At 37.8% G+C, this 14,798-nt stretch overlaps 1 protein-coding gene across 1 annotated transcript; it reads left to right on the top strand.

Annotated features, from left to right (window-relative positions):
- The first annotated feature begins 975 nt into the window (after positions 1-975).
- On the top strand, positions 976-4,425 carry LOC100667557 (olfactory receptor 5D18-like). The gene has a single exon (XM_064278914.1). It carries the CDS (start codon positions 1,585-1,587, stop codon positions 2,524-2,526), a length of 942 nt encoding a protein of 313 aa, XP_064134984.1. The 5' UTR covers positions 976-1,584; the 3' UTR covers positions 2,527-4,425.
- Positions 4,426-14,798: the final 10,373 nt, after the last annotated feature.

Here is a 14,798-nt window from a genome sequence, read left to right as displayed (position 1 = left end):
TTATTCCTGGTGTATAAACATCTCTAAATCCCATTCTCCTGTGTATCATCTGGATGCTGCCCTCAAGTATATCGTTGTGGCACATAACAATGTCAGTGGAATACTTCCCATATTTAGAGTCCCTAGTTTGCTCACAAATTAAAGGGAGTGATCATTGATAAAGGAAATATATTAGTAGGTAGATCTCTAAAATGGACCAGTGTTTGGGTGGGGAAATGCATACATGGTTGGGGGTCATAGGCTGGTCTTTATCTGCAGGTCACTGGGAAAGTCAAGGCTTCTTCTGGTTTGTATTATGCCATCTCTAGAGTAAGGATGTGGACCAGAATATTTTTATTTTTTCATCTGTTCTAATTTCTTTCTATTCCTGAAGCAATGAGAAAGAATAGGAACTTAAAAAAAAAATACCCTACTGGACAGAATAGAAGTGCCCCTTTGGGTTTCCAAGGCTGTAAATCTTTCCAGAACAGAGTGCCACCGCTTTCTTCTTGCAGAGCAGCTGGTTGGTTCAAACCCCTGAAACTTTGGATAGCAGTGGAGCACTTTTAATCACTGAGCTGCCCAGGGTCCTGACTGGAATTTAGGATTTCCTAATCGGAAAAAACATTAAAAAAAAAAAAAAAACCAGCTTGGAATCATGATGGCCCCATATGTGTAAGAGTAGAACTATCCTCCAAAACGTTTTCAATGGCTGACTTTTCTGAAGTAGTTCACTAGCCCTTTATTCAAAGGCTCCACTGGGTGGACTGGAACCTCCAAACTTTTGGATAGGCAGCCAAGGGCATTAACCATTGGCACCACTTAGGCTGATGAAACAAATTAATTAAGATTTATTCTGGTATCAGGTTTACTGTGTCAGAAAGAAAAAACTAAGGCTAACATACTGTGCAGCATTAATAATAAAAACACAAATGGGAAGTGTTAAGGCTGTCCATTCTTTATGTCCATAGTGTGTACATGTACTGTGTTAGTTGGTAAAATAATTTAGACAATTCTGATTTTTGTTATTGACTGTGGAGCGGACATAATTTGTCACTGCATCAGGTGGGGCTTGTCTTTTATGAGCTTATAATATTCAAGGAGAACTGAAAGTGTTAAGTGAGGATTTGATTTAAAATTACCATATAATCCCAGGAGGCTTGGTGGCATAGTGGTTAAGAGATTAACTGCTAACCATAAGGCTGGCAGTATGAATCCAGCTGCTCCTTGGAAACCCTATGGGGCACTTCAATCTGTCCTATAGAGTCACTACGTGTCAAAATTGTCTTGATGGCAATGAATTTTTATGCAATCCCTAAATCTCATCTTATATATTCATAAATACAAAAAACTAGACTCAAGACCTTAAATAAATAAAATTCGGTTCAGTAGTTTTTCTTAAGAAAATTTAAAAAAATAGCATGTTTTAAAATTTTGGTTTAGCATTTATTAGTTAATAAACACATAGATTCTGAAAGAGACATCTTTTCCAGTCTTAGCAAAGGATAGTTGACTAAGCTTCCTGTATTGTTCCTATGTTTGTTTGTTTATTTATTTATTTATTTATTTCCAGGACTGACTTTTAGATTTCAATGAACTGAAGCCATGTTAGTGCCAGAGAGAAATAGAAGCACAGCCACGTTCACCCTTTTAGGCTTCTCAGATTGCCCAGAACTGCAGGTTCCCTTTTTCCTGGTTTTTCTGGCCATCTACAGTGTCACTGTTGTAGGGAATCTTGGGATGATTGTAATCATCAAAATTAACCCCAAACTTCACATCCCCATGTACTTTTTCCTCAGCCACCTCTCATTTGTGGATTTCTGCTCTTCCTCGATCATTGCTGCCAAAATGCTGGGGAACCTAGTTGCAGAAGACAGAAGCATTTCATTTTTAGGATGTGTAGTACAATTCTTTTTGTTTTGTACCTTTGTGGTGACTGAAATCTTTTTATTAGCTGTAATGGCCTATGACCGTTTAGTGGCCATTTGCAACTCTCTGCTGTACACAGTTGCCATGTCCCAGAGACTCTGTGTTATGCTGGTGTCAGGATCATATACTTGGGGAGTAGGGTGTTCCTTGATGCTCACATGCTCTGCTTTGAAATTATCTTTTCATGATTCCAACACAATCAGTCACTTCTTCTGCGAGTTCTCCTCACTTCTCTCTCTTTCCTGCTCTGATACTTCTCTCAGCCTGTTGTTGCTTTTCATCTTTGCTACTTTTAATATGGTGAGTACATTACTCATCATTCTCACTTCTTATGTGTTTATTGTTGTCACCATTTTGAAAATGAGTTCAGCCATTGGGCGTTGTAAGGCATTCTCTACCTGTGCCTCTCATCTGACTGCCATCACCATCTTCCATGGCACCATCCTCTTCCTCTACTGTGTGCCCAACTCCAAAAACTCCAGGCACACCATCAAAGTTGCCTCTGTGTTTTACACAGTGGTGATCCCCATGTTAAATCCCTTGATCTACAGTCTGAGGAATAAGGATGTCAAGAATACAGTCAGCAAGTTAATGGACACTAGAGTCTTTTCTCATTGAGCATATTATTTTAGTAGAATTTGTCCCTAACCTTTAAATAAAGTGTGTCCAAAAAGGCCATTTTAGAAGATACATTTAAGATTAATACTTAATTTTGCACAATGGCAAGTACGTGGATATTGTTTCAAAGAGACTAAATTTGGCTTTGTCTCTTCATTGCAGGAAAAGTTCAGCATCTCTCTCATCTTTAGTTTTAAACCTATGCAAATTGTAAGAACATTAACTGGTTCATAATCTGATAGTGAGGAACAAAAGATAATATAGATATGTGGGGCACCTTGCATAATCTGAATAAACATTAATTTCATCCCACTTTCTCATTAAGTACTTGAAATATAGTAGTTTCTCAGTAAACACACATTTTTTGATGACATATCTACAAATGGCAGTAAAGGTAAGACATAGGCTTTGTCCTCAAGGAATGCATAATTTGGTGGTAATGCTGGTGCAATAAAGAACGGGGCTGTTGTAAAAGGCAGGCTAGAAGAAATATCTTAAAAGTTTTGAGCAAGGAATAGTTCAAATCCACTTAGAGACATTAGAAATAATCTTCATAAAAGAGGTATCATTTGAAGTTGGCCTGGAGAATGGGCAGGATTTTAGGAGACACATTTCAGTGAAGAAGGCATCTTATTCAGGAGAGAATGGAATAAACAATCTCGAGGAAATAAGAATGTAACATTGAGTCAGTCAATTATTATCGAGTGAATACTGTGTAATGTATGTGTGTGCTTGCACCCGTGTGTTCGTGTGTAGTATGTTATATTCAGGTTATTTTGGCATGACTGCAAAGTTGAATAAATATTGTCTATACCCTGACCGTGTTTTCAAAAGAGCTCCGGCGTGACAGAATGATAAGTTTGATAGGCTGCACCACAGGCTTAGAAATGGATCTCAGAAAACCATTATATGCAAAAAGTAGCGACATCAAGTGCCTGCCCTATTTGTTTGTCAGTTAGTTTGCCCACCCAGCCATTGCAAATGTTATGTATAATTTATTTATCTATTTTTTGAACATGGGCGTAATTACTGAATCCTGCTCAACAGAACTCTCAATTTGACCAATTTGCCAACGCAGCCTACGTTTGTGAATTATTTTGGCTAACAAAGGTGGCAAAAAAGACATTGAAGCAAATTCCAAACCTTTGAGAGATTTCAGGATTTTACACAGACTATTGAAAAAAAAAAGAAAGAAACCTGGGAAGCTGCCATATGAACAAACACAGATTAGACTATTGAGTAAAGAGGGAAAAATAACCCAGTTGCCCACTCCTTCCATTATACTCTCTGACACTTAGCCCACCACCAGATTCAAGGGTGAGAAACTCTTATGTCAGCTGACCTGCCAGTTGATCTCATAGACCTAAGTAAGCTGAGCCCAGATCAGCCAAACACAGACCAGATCAGCAGAACTGCCCACCTGACCTGTATAATAGTGAGCAGTAATAATGATTGTTGTTTTAATAAATACATTTTTGCATGTTTTCTTTGTATAGTCAATAGAGTCACTCACTTTCTCAGGTTCTGCCAAGGTTACCAAAAACATATTCCCATGGTTTATCATATGACAATTTAGGGTATTGGTCATTCTTCCACTTAGAGACCCCTTGCTTAAGACAATGCAATTAAAACATTCAGAAAATATTAAAATAGTATAATGTCATTGACAATTGCTAATATAATATTTTATAAAATGGAATTATCCTGTATGCTTTAAATTCATTTACATCAACGGTTTGGAGATTCACATTGAGATTATTCAATTCATGGATTGTGATCATGACATGAATCTCATTCAATATTTTAAATTTAAATCAACCTTTAAGCACACGTCCCATCTCTTTAAGATAAATACATAAACAAGATAACTTTGTCGTGTTTTGCCTACAAGATTTAAGGAATCACTGCCAGTTATTTTTTTTTTTTCCTTCATTCTTTTAGAATTTTGCTATCATTAGACTCTCTTTCTCAGGAGACATGCATTCAGTAACAATAGTTTGTGGTTGAACTTTGAAAAAATAATCTAGTAAACAAATACTGTCATTTACTATATATCAGAATCCAACGTATCATCATATGGGTTAAAACCTGTGTCTAATAGCAATCATTTCCATGGAAAGAAATATGCATAAACAAAGACAAAGCCATTTTCTTCCTAGAATGCATTGTGCAGTTCTATTTGTTTTGTAATTATGCAAACACTGAGGTCATCCTGCTGGCCGAGATGGCCTACAACTGATTTGAGACCACCTGCAACATACTGCTGTACAAGGTCATCATGTCCCAGAAACTCTGTAAAGAGCTGTTGCCTGGCTGATATCTCTGAGGAGCCGTATGTTCTCTGATTTGCATGTGTTTAGCTCTTGAGATCCTGTCCTAGCTCTCAATCATGAGTAAACACTACTTCTGCAGTCAAACACTTTCCTTATCACTTGCTTGATCTGCTGTCTCTATGAATGAAGCGCTGTTGGACATTTTCAATTCCGACTCATAGCCACCCTATAGGACAGAGTAGAACTGCCCCATAGAGTTTCCATGGAGGATCTGGTGGATTTGAACGGCCAACCATTCGGTTAGCAGCTGTAGCTCTTAACCACTATGCTACCAGGGTTTCCATTGTACATTGTGGCTGCTGTCAATGAGATCATCACTATCATTGCCATCCTTACCTCCTACTTGTTTATTCTCATCACCATCTCGAGGATGTGCTCTGCAAAGGGAAGACATAAAGCCTTTTCCACCTGTGCCCACCACCTCACAGCCATCGTTGTCTTCCATGGAACAATACTTTCCATTCATTTCAGGCCCACCCCCGGCAGCAGTCTGGACACTGACAAGAAGGCCACGATGTAGCATACTGCAGTGATAACCCCGTTGAACCCCCTGACTATAGCCTGAGAAACAAGTATGTGAAAAAAGCTGTCAAGAAAATGGTGGAATTCAACTTATTTTCGGAGGAAACATTTTCTTCACTGGACTTAGGGTTTCAAAAGGGACCTTTAAGGAGGGGTTTGAATTTGGAAGGAAATGGATGAAATGGACAAGGGAGGAGGATCCAGGGTACTATTCATACTTCTTTGTTTTCTACTGAGCTTTAAGGCTTATCATAAAATTTCCAGTATCATACAGAAAGTAATTCAAATGTATCTGCTGTTTCCCCCCTATCTCTAAATGCTAAGTGTTTTGGTTGAGTCTGTGGGATTGTATCAGCCCTTACTTTTTTTTGTTTTGTTTTGTGATTTTCTAACAAAATGCTCATAAAGACACTTAACTTTTCAACACCGTTAATACTTCTAATAATTTTTAATGAACTTATGTCTTTTTTCATCTAGGGAATGATATATGTTTGTCTGATACAATCATGCACTTTTTTTTTTAATTTGGAGAACGTTCAAATGAATGAAAATATCTTTAACATTTCCCATAATGCACCATGGTAAAAAAAAAAAAGGGACCCCAAATTCCTTGCCTCAGTCATCCTGTAATCCAAGGGCTATGTGATTCACTGTGAGAGGCATATTTGTAGATTTGCCAGCCTATTCAAGGAAGGAGGAGCTATACGTAGACATCTGGGCAATATTCCAGAATTGTATCTATTATTATTATTATTTTATTCATTTTTTTGCTGAAAATTTGCACAGCAACTTAGGTTTCTGTTTTAAATTTTCTGACTGTTTTATCCTGGTCAGTAGAAAATTTATTCAGTGACATTAGGTACATTCATCACAATGTATTAACATTCTCCTTAATTGTGTTCTGATTGTTCCACTTCTAGTGCTCTAGTTTCCCTTCCCCCTTACCTTCTCATTTTTGCTTTTGAATAATTGTTGACCTTTTGGTCTCATACTGATGATTTTTTAGCAGATCACTGATCATACAGGTAATATCCTTTATTTTGTGTGACACTCTGTTATTTAGCTAAAAGTTGATCTCAGGGGATAGATTCAGTTCTAGGTTTAAAGAGTGTCTCAGGATGACAGTCTCAGAGAATCATTTGTTTTCTGTTGTTCCAGGTTGTCTGGTTTTGTAGTTTTGTTTGTGTGTGTGTGTCTTAGTAAAAATTTGAGTTTGGCTCCATGGTTTTCTCTCATCCTGTCTGTTACCATCTATTGTGACCTCATTCAGAATGGTCAATGGTGGTAGTCTGGCAGCATCTAGCTCTTCTGGTCTCAGGGTGGATGAAGTTGTAGTTCATGTAGGTTTGGTTCTTCTCTGCTCTTTTGGTTACTTTCTGACTATTTTGCTCCTAGTCAGTAGAGAGCTGTAGTTTGTGTCTTAGATGGCTAATCACAGGTTTTAAGACCACAGACATCTTCACTTCTCTAGGATTCAGATCATTATTGTGAACTATGTTATGTCAATTGACTGAATTGTCCCATGAGATTATGGTCCTAAAAGTTCAAATCCAGAACACCAGTGTTGGCAGTTGTCTGGTAATATATGAGGAGTTCCCCTGTTTGTGTCTTCAGTGAATATATGTGCCTACACCCAAATATTTGTGTTTACACACACTTATAGATACTTCTATCTGTTCTCACCTACGTACAAACCTATGCTTATACATATAACGATTTGCATATTTCCATCCCTATGTGCTCAGTCTTTTTTGCTTTGGTTGTGCTGTGCTCACTACCTCCACATTCACTGCCATTTTTCTCTGTACCCAAAATACCTAGTCTCTATAAACTGTTAATTTTCCACCATTTCCCTCCTTGGAAACCAACACTGGACATTGGTCTCTTTATATTTATCTATTTTTGTCATCTTAAAAAAGAAGGATCAATCATGGGGAGCCCTCAGGCACCATTCCAGTTAGTGGTGGCGGTGGGCTGGTACTAGCATATGGCTGCAGTTTCCTCAGGAGAAGCAGCCAGCCACACAGCCTACTCACACCTCTGGAACAGAAACAGAACAGTGCTCTCAGCAAATCTAAGTACTTGAGTATATTTTACTGAGCTCCCCGCCCCCCCCCCCGTTCCCAAGATGGCTTCAGTGGCTGACTTCCCTGGGCCTGAGAAAGGCCTGGTTGAGTGCCTAGAGCCATCCTCCTGGCCTTGGAGAAGGAATAAATTTGCAACTGTGGGAAAAAATAAATTGCCAGATCCACTAATCGGGGGAGTTCAGGACAGAAACTGCTCCTGTCCAGGCATAAATGGTCCATGGACTTTGAGTACCTTTCCCCATGGACCTGTGTGGGCTTATTAGAGGAGACTAGACTCCAACCATTTCAGCTGTGTGGTGAAGCAGTGGGTGTTTCCTGTTTGACATTGCCTTGCCTATTAAACAGGGTCCTCACCTACCCACACCAGAGGCCTAAGGACTGATAGCTTCACTCAGGTCACACAGCCACCCACGACAGGTGTCCAAGGATAAATGATACCTCCCAGTCCTTATGACCAAAAACATTGGGTGCCCATGGTCCTTCTGTAGAACCCACCTACCTGTACACCCTAGAGAACAGGGACACACTTTCCTCAGAGACACAGAGGGGTTGATTCTCAGCCCCTGCCTTGTTCAGAGTGTGACTCCCTGTTGCAACCAGATACTGGTAACTACACCAACCACCCCTGCCCCTCTAAGACTGTAGGGCAGAGCCTGTAGCACACACTTCCCGATCAGATACCTGGATACTTGAGCTGAATTCATATAAGAAAAGTGAATGGACTCCTAGACTGATATACCTGATAACAGCTCTAACCATCTGGGGACAGGACATCAGAGCTCCAAAGGTGAAAATCATCAAGCTAGGTCACTCAAGCAAACTATTTGGGCATATCAAAACAAAACAAAGCAAGAAGCTACAACATAGTAAGCAAACATAAAAAGAACTAGTACAATAACTTATAGATGACTTGGAGACAAATGTCAATATCAAGTCACGTAAAGAAACAAACCATGATTACCTCAACAAACTCTCAGAACAAAGAATCAAGGGATCTTCTAGATGAAAGTACTTTCCCGGAATTACCAGAGGCAGAACATAAAAGATTAATATACAGAACCCTTCAAGACATCAAGGAGGAAATAAGGCAATATGCAGAAGAAGCCAAGGAACACACAGATAAAGCAACTGAAGAAATTAGAAAGATTATTCAGGAACATAATGAAAAATTTAATAAGCTGGAAAAATCCATAGAGAGACAGCAATCAGAAATTCAGAAGATTAACAATAAAATTCCAGAAGTAGAAAACTCAATAGAAAGTCAGAGAAGCAGATTTGAGCAAGTGGAAGGCAGAATTTCTGAGCTTGAAGATAAAGCACTTGGCACTAATATATTTGAAGAAAAATCAGATAAAAGAATTAAAAAAAAATTAAGAAACCTTAAGAATCATGTTGACCCTATCAAGAGAAATAACCTACAAGTGATTAGAGTACCAGAACAGGGAGTGATAACAGAAAACACAGAGAGAATTGTTGAAGATTTGTTGGCAGAGAAATTCCCTATTATCATGAAAGATGAGAAGATATCTATCCAAGATACTTATCGAACTCCACATAAGGTAGATTTTAAAAGAAAATCACCAAGACATATTATAATTACACTTGCCAAAACCAAAGATAAAGAGAGAATTTTAAGAGCAGCTAGGGATAAACGAAAAGTCACCTACAAAGGAGAGCCAATAAGAATAAGCTCAGACTCCTCAGCAGAAACCACTCAGGCAAGAAGTCAATGGGATAACTTACACAAAAATTATAGGAAAAAAATTGCCAGCCAAGAGTCATATATCCAGCAAAACTGTCTCTCAACTGCAAAGGTGAAATTAGGGCATTTCCAGATAAACAGAATTTTAGGAAATTTGTAAAAATCAAACCAAAACTTTAAGAAATACTAAAAGGAGTTCTTTGGTTAGAAAATCATTAATATCAGGCATCAACCCAAGACTAGAATACTGGGCAGAAAAATTAGATGTCAACCCAGACAAGGAAATCAAAAAAATAAATCAAGATAAAAAAAAATGCTCAAAAACAGGATAACAGTGATGTTATCATGTAAAAGAAGATGACATTAAAACAATAAAGAGAGACTAAGAAATGTAGTCATAGATCTTCCATATGGAGAGGAAGATAAGGCGATACAAAGAAATAAAAGAAAAGTTTAAATTTAGAAAAATAGGGGTAAATAATAAGATAACCACAAAGGAGACAAACTATGCTACACACCAAATTAAAATACAAGAAAAAAATAGAGACTCAGTAGAAACAAAATAAAAAAAATATTGATATAAGCAATGGACAATATGTAAAGATAACCTATTTAACAAATAAAATTCAGTGGGAAAAAGAAACTGCCAACAACACACAAAAAAATGACCTCAAAATGATAGCACTGAATTCATAAATATCCATAATTGCAATGAACGTGAATGGACTAAATGCACCAATAAAGAGACAGAGAGTGGCAGAATGGATTAAAAAACACAACCCATCTATATGCTGCCTACAAGAGACACACCTTAGAAATAAACAAGCTAAAACTCAAAGGATGGAAAAAACATATCAAGCAAACAACAAACAAAAAAGAGCAGGAGTGGCAATATTAATTTCTGACAAAATAGACTTTAAAATTAAATCCACCACAAAAGATAAGGAAGAACGCTATATAATTATTAAAGGAACAATATACCAAGAAGATATAACTATATTAAATATTTATACACGAAGTAAGAGGGATGCAAGATAAATAAAACAAACTCTATCAGCATTGAAAAGTGAGAGAGACAGCTCCACAATAATAGTAGAAGGCTTCAACACACCACTTTTAGTGAAGGACAGGACATCCAGAAAGAAGGTCAATAAAGACACGGAAGATCTAAATGCCACAATCAACCAACTTGACATCATAGACATACAGAACACTCCACCCAATAGCAACAAAGTATACTTTCTTTTCCTGTGCCCATAGAACATTCTCTAGAATAGACCACACATTAGGTCATAAAGCAAGCCTTAGCAGAATGCAAAACATCGAAATATTACAAAGCATCTTCTCTGACCATAAGGCCAGAAAAGTGGAAATCAATAACAGAAAAAGCAGGGGAAAGAAATCAAACACTTGGAAACTGCTGAAAAAAGACTGGATTATAGAAGACACTGAGGATGAAATAAAGAAATTCATAGAATCCAATGAGAATGAAAACACTTCCTATCAAAACCTTTGGGACACAGCAAAAGCAGTGCTCACAGGTCAATTTATAACAAAAAATACGCACATCCAAAAAGAAAAAAAGGCCGAAATCAAAGAATTATCCTTACAACTTGAACAAATAGAAAGAGAGCAACAAAAGAAACCCATAGGGACCAGAAGAAAACAAATAATAAAATAAGAGCAGAATTAAATGAAATAGAAAACAGAAAAACAATTGAAAGAATGAACAGGACCAAAAGCTATTTTTTTTTAAAAAATAACAAACCATTGGTCAAGTTGACAAAAGAAAAAAGGAGAGGAAGCAAATAACCCAAATAAGAAATGAGATGGGTGACATTACAACAGACCCAACTGAAATTAAAAGAATCATATCAGATTACTATGAAAAATTGTACTCTAACAAATTTGAAAACTTAGAAGAAATGGATAAATGCCTAGAAACACACTAACTACCTAAACTAACACAAACTGAGATTGAACAACTGAATCCCCACCCCAGTGCTGTCGAGTCGATTCCAACTCATAGCGACACTATGGGACAACTGAATAGACCCATAATAAAAGAAGAGATTGAAAAAGTAATCAAAAAACTCCCAACAACAACAAAAAAGCCCTGGCCCGGGCAACTTCACTGCACAGTTCTATCAAAATATCAGAGAAGAGTTAACACCACTACTACTAAAGGTATTTCATAGCATAGAAAAGGATTGAATACTCTCAAATTCATTCTATGAAGCCACCATACCCCTGATACCAAAACCAGGTAAAGAGAGCTATATCCCTCCTGAACTTAGATGCAAAAAACCTGAATAAAACTCAACAACATATCAAAAAAAATAATTCGCCAGGACCAGGTAGGTAGGGATTATTCCACATTAGAAAAACAAATAATGCAATCCATCATATAAATAAAAAAAAAGACAAGAATCACATTATTTTACCAACTGAGGCAGAAAAGGTATTTAACAAAGTTCAACACCATTCATGATAAAAATGGTCCGCAAAATAGAAATAGAAGGAAAATTCCTCAACATAATAGAGGGCATTTATACAAAGCCAATAGCGAACACCATGCTAAATGGAGAGAGCCTGAAAGCATTCCCCCTGAGACTGGGAACCAGGCAAGGATGCCCTTTATCAACACTCTTATTCAACATTGCGCTGGAGGCCCTTGACAGAGCGATTAGGCTAGATAAAGAAATAAAGGGCATCCGGATTGGCAAGGAAAAAGCAACATTATCTACATTTTCGGATGACATGATCTTATGCACAGAAAACCCTAAGGAATCCTCCAGAAAACTACTGAAACTAATAGAAGAGTTCAGCAGAGTATCGGGATACAAGATAAATATTAAAAAATCAGTTGGATTCCTCTACGCCAACAAAAAGAACAGCGAAGAGGAAATCACCAAATCAATTGCATTTACAGTAGCCCCCAAGAAGATAAAATACATAGGAATAAATCTTACCAGAGATATAAAAGACTTATACTAAGAAAACTACAAAAAACTTCTGCAAGAAACCAAAAGAGACCTACGTAACTGGAAAAACATAACTTGCTCATGGATAGGAAGACTTAACATTATAAAAATGTCTATTCTACCAAAAGCAATCTATATATTTAATGCAATTCTGATCCAAATCCCAATGACATTTTTTAAAGGGATGGAGAAAGAAATCACCAACTTCATATGGAAGGGAAAGAGGCCCCAGATAAGTAATGCATTACTGAAGAAGAAGAACAAAGTGGGAGGCCTTACTGATTTTAGAACCTATTATACCGCCACAGTAGTCAAAACAGCCTGGTACTGGTACAACAGGCACATAGACCAATGGAACAGAATTGAGAATCCAGACACAAATACATCCGCATATGAGCAGCTGATATTTGACAAAGGCCCCAAAAGAGTTAAATGGGGAAAAGACAGTCTTTTTAACAAATGGTTCTGGCATAACTGGATATCCATCTCCAAAAATGAAACAAACCCCATACCTCACTACATGCACAAAAACAAGCTCAAAATGGATCAAAGACCAAAATATAAAATTTGAAACAATAAAGATCATAGAAGAAAAAATAGGGACAACATTAGGAGTCCTAATAAACAGTATACAAAACATTATTAACAATGCAGAAGAAAAACTGGGTAACTGGGAGCTCCTAAAAACAAAACACCTATGCTCATCCAAAGACTTCAGAAAAGAGCAAAAAGGTTACCCACAGACTGGGAAGAACTCTTTAGCTATGACATTTCTGATCAGCGCCTGATCTCTAAAATCTACACGATACTGCAAAAACTCAACTGCAAAAAGACAAATAACTCAATTAAAAAATGGGCAAAAGATATGAACAGACACTTCACTAAAGAAGACATTCAGGTAGCTAACAGATATGTGAGGAAATGTTCACCATCATTAGCCATTAGAGAAATGAAAATCAAAGCTACAGTGAGATTTCTTCTCACTCCAGAAAGGCTGGCATTAATCCAAAAAACCCAAAACAACAAATGTTGGAGAGGCTGTGGAGTGATTGGAACACTTATACACTGCTGATGGGAATGTAAAATGTTACAATCACTTAGGAAATCGATTTGGCGCTTCCTTAAAAAGCTAGTAATAGAACTACCATACGATCTAGCAATCCCACTTTCAGGAATATATCCTAGAGAAATAAGACCCTTTACGTGAATAGATATATGCACATCCATGTTCACTACAGCACTGTTTACAAAAGCAAAAAGATGGAAGCAACCAAGGTGCCCTCAAGAGATGAATGGATAAATAAATTATGGTATATTCACACAATGGAATACTATGCATCAATAAAGAACATGAATCTGTGAAACATTTCATAACATGGAGGAATCTGGAAGGCATTATGCTGAGTGAAATTATTCAGTTGCAAAAGGACAAATATTGTATAAGACCACTATTATAAGAACTTGAGATATAGTTTAAACAGAGAAGAAAATATTCTTTGATGGTTACAAGAGAGGGGGGAGGAAAGGAGGGTGGGAGAGGGGAATTCACTAACTAGATAGTACATAAGAACTACTTTAGGTGATGGGAAAGACAACATACAATACAGTCAAGGTCAGCACAATTGGACTAAACCAAAAGCAAAGAAGTTTCCTGAATATACTAAATGCTTCGAAGGCCAGCTTAGCAGGGGTGGGGGTTTGGGGACCATGGTTTCAGGGGGCATCTAAGTCGATTGGCATAATAAAATCTATTTTAAGAAAACATTCTGCATCCCATTTTGGAGAGCAACATCTAGGGTCATGCACATTAGCAAGTGGCCATCTAAGATGCATTAAATTTTCTCAGTCCTCCTGGATCAAAGGAGAGTGAAGAACACGAAGGACACAACCGAATTACAAGCCCAAGAGAAAGAAAGAGCCTCATAAACCAGAGACTATGTCAGCCTGAGACCAGAAGAGCTAGATGGTCCCTGGCTACAACTGATGACTGCCCTGAAAGGGAACAGAACAGAGAACCTCTGAGGGAACAGGAGAGCAGTGGGATGCAGACCCCAAATTCTCATAAAAAGACCAGACTTAATGGTCTGACTGAGACTAGAAAGACCCCGGTGGTCATAACTCCCAGACGTTCTGTTGACCCAGGACAGGAACCATTCCCAAAGCCAACTATTCAGGCGGGGATTGGACTGGACAATGGGTTGGAGAGGGATGCTGGCGAGAAGTGAGCTTCTTGGATCAGGTGGACACTTGAGACTATGTTGGCATCTCCTGCCTGGAGCAGAGATGAGAGAGTAGAGGGGGTCAGAAGGTGGTGAAATGGACTCGAAAAGAGAGAGTGGAGGGAGGGAGTGGGCTGTCTTATTTGGGGGAGAGAAACTGGGTGTATGTAGCAAGGTGTATATAAGCTTTTGTGTGAGAAACTGACTTGATTTATAAACTTTCACGTAAAGCACAATAAAAATTATTTTTTTTAAAAAAGAGAATCATTCAATATTTGTCCTTGTATGCTTGACTTATTTCACTTAGTATTATGCCCCTCAGGCCCATCCATGTTATAATATGCTTTGTGGAATCATCATTGTTCCTTGGAGAAGAAAATCATGCTTAGTGATGTAGAGAATCAGCAGAAAATAGGATAACCTTC

Source organism: Loxodonta africana, unplaced genomic scaffold, assembly GCF_030014295.1.
Source record: "Loxodonta africana isolate mLoxAfr1 unplaced genomic scaffold, mLoxAfr1.hap2 scaffold_100, whole genome shotgun sequence".
NCBI lineage: Eukaryota > Metazoa > Chordata > Mammalia > Proboscidea > Elephantidae > Loxodonta > Loxodonta africana.
Note: the sequence above shows the minus strand (reverse complement) of the source record. Positions and strands in the feature narration are given on the sequence as shown.

What these genes read in the sequence shown, in the direction of transcription:
- LOC100667557 (XM_064278914.1), top strand. Translation starts at nt 1,585, where the DNA reads ATGTTAGTGCCAGAGAGAAATAGAAGCACAGCCACGTTCACCCTTTTA.